General features: G+C 39.0%; 1 protein-coding gene across 1 annotated transcript; it reads right to left on the bottom strand.

Annotated features, from left to right (window-relative positions):
• Nucleotides 1-1,611: 1,611 nt before the first annotated feature.
• Nucleotides 1,612-6,573, bottom strand: LOC111263910 (uncharacterized). The gene is made up of 2 exons (XM_022839411.2): nt 5,899-6,573; nt 1,612-2,733 (listed from the first exon to the last, which is right to left on the bottom strand). Exons 1-2 carry the CDS (start codon nt 6,421-6,423, stop codon nt 2,650-2,652), a joined length of 609 nt encoding a protein of 202 aa, XP_022695146.1. The 5' UTR covers nt 6,424-6,573; the 3' UTR covers nt 1,612-2,649.
• Between the last annotated feature and the right edge of the window lie 6 nt (nt 6,574-6,579).

Raw genomic sequence — 6,579 nt, 5'->3', positions numbered from 1 at the left:
TTTCGGAGTGAATGCCCAACTAGGCCTTATCATAGAAACAAAACGCAAATGTTTATTGAAAATAGGTGGAGCGTCAGTTGACTCGCGTTTGTTCCAAAAGGCATGTTCTTCTTGTAAGCGTTCAATGAGAAATTATATAAACGATTATATTTATTCAAGGGCTAACCAGTTCCCAAAGATGGGTGCCGTTACAGTTTTTCAAAACAGACATTCTACGTGATATTAATTACAAAAATTCATTTTTATTGTGGCAGTGTGGTCTGAATGCGATACTAGCTAAAGGTGGACAGAAACTGCCCTATGCTAGCCCAGAGATTAGTGGCTGCCATAGATAACAATTAACAGCATATATATATATAAATTGGCAAATTATCGAATATTAGTAAAAAAAACGCATGGTGCCGCCGCATGTAGCCGTCACATGCCTCTAGATTGGTGCGATAAAAAAGATTCTCTACAGAAAAAGATCAGCGTAATGGTACCGCCACTCGCACGTCTGTCTACTCGGAGCAGCTGTTTCTAGAAATGGTACAAACGAATCAAGCCACATTTGCTGACTGAGACGTATAGACGACTGAGAATACGTTTTCCATTGAATTTCGCTAAGCCTAGCCCGCTACTTCATGAGAACGATCCGGCAACACCGACGCATATGCTCCCGGATAAGGTGATTCCATTCCTATTTCAGGGTAATACGACCATTTTTTTGTACATGCCGACATCTAACTATTACAAATATTCGCGTTTAATACTGTCGCCGTAATCACTGCTACGGAGCCGATCAGTCTCGAACGTGTGAACGCAGAAGTTACCTAGCCTTTCTGTTCCACTTAGCAAAACAGAATATAATACTCACTGAGTATCTAAGCACATTCGTTCACACTTAAATATATGATAATAATAATAACAAGCAATAATTAAGTATATTACGCTTGTCTATCATATGATCTAAATTAATGATAATGTTCCAGTGCGCAAAAAGTCTCTAAATAGATGGTTTTATTGAATAACATAAACGGCTAATAAATATAAAAGAAAAAAACGTCACAGCTCTCTTGCATCTCCTCGACGGTTTTTGACGATCTCTTACCATAGGTTGTCAATAATTGGTAATGAGTTATTCTGTGAAGTAGCCGGGGATAGTTATATATGTCTGTGTTTTTAAACAACACAGCGTTCGTTGCGTTACTTAAACCCATCCGGTGAAACGGATCAACGCCAACGATTACTTGATACGTCCTTACAACTCAAACTTAGTTCATTATCAAGTTCACTACAACTCAACTTAATTTAGGGTCTCAAACAATTTTAGGCAAAAACTATTCTAATGCCCAATGATCTGCCTAGTGAATAATTATTCTATCGATTACCAGAATATTGCTATTTCTCTATGGGGCATTTCATTCACGTATCTCTGCTGGCTTACGCAGCACTCGTCTTATAGGACTGATCGTGTACAGAGACCACGGAATAACCTCAATTTAAACCCATCGCTCGGCACAGCGTGAAGCAATTTAGCCGTAAAAATTTATAAACTATGCTGTAAGTTATCCAAGTCAGAGACAGCAGACGCTTATAAAATATGTATATATATATATATATATATATGTATAGATCGAGTTTTTAAAAAATATACATAATTTGAGTTGCCGCTCGGGTGAATATACCACTGGTGACTTTGGACTATTGATTTAGCAATTATTTCACTGCAGCGTTCGTTCTTAGCTATGGTTCTTAGATACTTCACTGCAGTCTTGAAGAAAAGTCCATTGGCGTCAAGTCTGGGGAACATGCTGCGCCTGGGTACGGGACATTTTTGTTCGTTACCTATTTGGACGGTCTTCATCAGGATACATTACAATAGGGCGCAGGTGTTCCCACCGGTTAGAAGTAAATTTCGCCATCTTTACCAAAGTTTGCCCGAATGCGTAGTAAAGCCATCTTGCAGTAAAGTCAAGTAATCGGCACCAGGCGTCACATGGTCAAAAAAAATTATCTCTTTTAGTAAAACATTTTTCTTGAAATGCTCTGAAAATTAACTCCTAATGAATTTACATAATGTTTCTTCCTAACATGTTGATTTTCAGTTGCCTAAAAACTGTACCCCTATATTTAGATGCGGCTTCATTGCTCCCAATAATCTTTTCCCAAAACTGGGAAAATATTTTTCGCAAAATTGTTATTTTTCGCTAAATGTCATTTTCATTGCTAGCCTGTGCCATTGAGGAAAAGTAGGCTCAGGATTCACCTGCTAACGCTAGGCCTAGGCCTTGTACTAGACGTTTTTGAGCTGGTGAAAATCGCTGCTCTTCTCAGTCTTCCCAAATGTTGTCGATAAATACCTTGAACATCCGATTGGTAGCTCCGCGTAGTTGGATCCGCCTGAAACCTCCTGCGATATTGTCTGTTTGTGCTTCTGTTATAGTTTTTTTTTACTTTCAAACGCCTTTTGAAATGCATTTCTTTTAACTAGAAACTAAGCTTGCTTTACTAAATGTTTACAAAAAAAATCAAATTCAACAGTTCATACACCTTTTGGGACGTCCCATATATTGAACTGCTATGGACGAATCAGGCGGACTTTGAAATTGAGACTTTTCAATTACGTGTCGCTAGCGGAGGAAATTCGGTGACAAACACTCCAGTCTTCTAGAAACGCCGCAAAAGTTTAGCGGCAAGTTTTTGTTCCTCGAAAGTCCATCGAAGATTTCTGGAAACATTGGGCAACAGGGCCTTAAGCAAAAGCACAATAAGTTACTATTAATCCAAACACCGGAAATCTGGAGATTTAGTAAAATGGATTATCGTGAATTGCGTGACAAATTCTATTCAATAGAAAACCCACCTGCAGTATACGATAGCCATAGGCAAAATGTATTTTCGATCTATTAGTAAATATTTTAGTAAATAGAAACCAAGTTTGGTGGCAATATCTAAGTTCGGCTGTGAAGAGATAGTAATATTTTCAGTGGATATCAGAAACAACTGTTACTATAAGATATTGAAAATGAAACAATTAATGGAGCCCGCTATCTTAAGATTCTGAAGACTCTCGCGGATTATTGACACGCCAACTGAAAACACACGACACTTGATGACCACACCGCTTTAATTACTTCATTGATATATGTAACGTTGCCTTCAAATTTCTTCTTCTTCTTCTTCCGACCTTTCCAATGCTCTAAAAAAGGCAACTATCGGGTAAACATATACCAGTATCGATTTACTTTTTACTACTTATAGGAAGGAATGTGAATAGTAGGTATATGATTGTCCAGAACTTGCAGAAGCGCTGGTATACCTGAGTAAAAAAAAAGGAACACCTCCAGTACATTGTAGAAAAATCGTTATCATTTAACTTAATTAACTTAAAGTATTTATCCTCCGAATGTGCTTCTGGCAATTTCATATACATATAGGATTGCACTCGCACGCGGGATGGCTTGTCCCTAATATTTTTGGGTTGAGGAGGTGTGTTTTAAAAAGAGACAAGAATACAAGATTTGTTAACTTTTGATTTGTCTACTTTGCTTTACAGCCCTATGACAAGCGAGAAAGCCCGTACGAGGGAACCTGACTTTGTTTCATATACCTTTAATGCGTTCAATGTAAATTCCCGGTTACTTAAGACAGAATATAAGCCAAAATAATTAAAATCGGAAACAGGTATTCTTCTTGTTTTTTTTTTTTTCTTATAGAACATACCTTACCCGTACGTGGAAAAGTATTCAGAACTTCAGAAGTAAATGATTTAAGAGATCCTTTTTGTAAGTATCATACTTCCTTTTACTGCGGACAAAAATAGTTTTGATTCAGTGTGCCGCAATTCCACGCAGACGAAAATCTAAAATGTATATTAACAAGACAAACTTAATCTTAGCTTAATTTGTAGCGCACGATTTTATTGTTGATTTGAACTGAGAAAACACTGACTAAAAACGTCATGAACGCTAGATAGACATCTAGCTAAAAGAAATCATTATACTGAGTTGGTCGCCATAAACTAGTCATGTTCATGATTACGGTTGAGCCTACGGAAACGAGTTGAAATTCAATGGTCGGCAGAAGTTGTAACCAAGAAATCCCAAATGTGTATACAAGTTTCGTAGATACGGGCATATAGATAGCACGGCTCAACTCGTGAACTTCAACAGTAACCATTGTGTCGGGTATCACAGAGATTCGTCCCTGCTCTGCGACACGGACCACATCACCCATGGGAGTTATGCGGCAATCTAACGACCAGCAATCTCTGGGCTTTTCTAGGTCATTAAGCCTAGATGCCTTAGTTATTATTCTATAGTTCCTGGCTTTTATTGCGCTACCGGAAAGTCTTCGAACATCGAAAACTAGATGCCCACATAGTCCGTTCCTTAGACGGTATTCAATGTAATTTCTGACCAACATGTCTTCCCGACTAGGAGTAAATTTTGCCCCCACTTCGTAGTACAGGCTATATTCGTTTCGAAGTATTACAAGATGGCCTTCTACCTGTAATATAATAGACAACGTCAATGGGTTTTGTAGTTCAAATACGCTTAATCTGGCTTATTCACCACTATACGCGAATCATTTGTAGAAGAATAACCAAGGATCAGTGGATCCTTGATGACTATAGTGATAACAATACACTTGCTTATTCTGTAATACACAATAATATAAACATTTTTCTGGCTTGTTTATCGTAACAAACATCCGCTTATTCTGCTAATGCAATAAAACAAACCTAGTTTCCCCTAGAATAAGACAACAACTCATGATGGAAGAATTATGTCCCGATTCAGCTTATGAATCGAGGTAAAATTTCTTCCAGTATCTTTATGCTGAATATACCCTCACCGAGGTTCTCGATTAATTAAATCGACGACCTATGCGATTGTCTTATTACATAGCTTCCGAAGAATTTAACAAAGGTTTCCATATGCCAGTATAGAAGATCCACAATACAATTTATGCCGATAGGTTGAAACGTTAGTCAAGAAGGGTACAAAAGACATTGTGTATAATGGTTCGCTTTTTGCAGTCTGATGCACGTACTAGACGACGTTTTCGAAACTTGGTTATTCAATCTCCACCGGCCCGTCTGCGTAGAGTATCGGTGGCCTTCGTTCGACTTCTTCGTCCTGATGAACTTCCGGAACTTGTGGTCTACTGTCAGTCAACCATGTACATTTTCCCATTTTTTAATGTGTGTAGCATGTTCAAGCAAGATTCCGATAGGTCCAATTGTATTGACATAGCTTCAATTATAATTCGTACTAAAAGTTACTGAGTACGTGAAAAATACGTATTTACAAATGACTTTCAAGTGCTTTAGATCCCCAAGTGAATTCGCGGTCGAATCAGATGGCGTTATATTGCATATAAATAAACCGTGTTGTCTCAGCATCGCATTTATATCTGCTTTCGTATTACTGACAGTGTCTATATCATCACAATTTGAGGCGTACAATTGTTATCTACCGGCAACAGGATTGGGTCACCGTCGTGTAAAATATAAAAATAAAAATAGTATTTTGTTTTTATTTTTATTTGCTACCCAGTTCGAGCATGATACGCCAGATTCTTAATAGTCCAGTAAGTTATGAGAATTACTTTGCTGCAGCCCCACTGAATTCTCATGTTTAAGATAAACTGTTGAGTGACGGTTAGCCGTTCGACTGAGTCCAAACAGCTTTCTTTTGAGGGTCGCTGAAAGCTTGAGACCGTCCTTACCCAGGACGCTTCAAGTATGATTCGAAAGCTCGTCTGTTCAAAGTCATAGCTTTATATCTTAGATCGTTCAATATAAAATTCGAAAAACGTAAATGGTGCGACCAAAATCAAAGCAATGCCCAAAACGTTCCTCGTTCAAGACAAATTAGTTATGTATAAGATATGTTTCATGCATTGTCTTACCTCCCAGACAGGTGATCTCTTAAGTCGGCTTGATGTCGGGTTTGCGGGATAAATTTCGTAGGGATCAGGGCGAAAGGTGTCCTTTCTACATAACTCGACTTCAGTCCTTACACGTCCTAATAGTACTCTGAGAAATTCCAAAAAAGGAGCTATAGGAACACCGAGCGGAAGCCGTGGTGGCGGTGGTATCGGTGCAAATGGATCCGGTAAGCCCCCTCCTTCTTTTTCTTCAGCAGCTTTCCCTTCCCTCCGACTTCCTCCAGGCCCATAAGTTCCTCCCTCTCTGTGTTGGCCGGTAACCAATTTTGGTGACGACTCTGCCTGTTTTCCTGGTAACAAAAAGTTCGGCGTTAGAGTTTCCCTTTCGCGCTGCTGTCGCTTCCGCTGCTCTTCTTTTTCGCTTCTTCCTTGAGCTTCCGCAAGTCGATCTGTAGGCTCATTTAGAACTCCCTGTATTAAGTCATTTTCTCGTGTTACCAAACTATCTTTTTGAGACGTATCTTTACGTTGTTGCTGTTGTTTCATTTCTAGAATTTCCTCTTGCCCCTGTTTACGCCTCCTTTGCGCGTCATTCTTTTCTTTTAGTCGCTCCTCTTCTTTTAGCTCGTCGGGTTGTTTATTTTTTGCCCTTTGCTCCGCCGTCGCTTCTTCTTTGGCCTCTTGAGTTGCCACCGACCCTTC

This window comes from Varroa jacobsoni, unplaced genomic scaffold (genome assembly GCF_002532875.2).
Source record: "Varroa jacobsoni isolate VJ856 unplaced genomic scaffold, vjacob_1.0 scaffold_798, whole genome shotgun sequence".
NCBI lineage: Eukaryota > Metazoa > Arthropoda > Arachnida > Mesostigmata > Varroidae > Varroa > Varroa jacobsoni.
Note: the sequence above shows the minus strand (reverse complement) of the source record. Positions and strands in the feature narration are given on the sequence as shown.

Excerpts from the sequence above, each read along its gene's own strand:
- LOC111263910 (XM_022839411.2), bottom strand. The coding sequence starts at position 6,423 with ATGAAACAACAGCAACAACGTAAAGATACGTCTCAAAAAGATAGTTTG. Across the intron at positions 2,734-5,898 it reads AGAGATCACCTGTCTGGGAG|GCCCTGTTGCCCAATGTTTC; the intron begins GTAAGACAATGC and ends CTTTTGCTTAAG.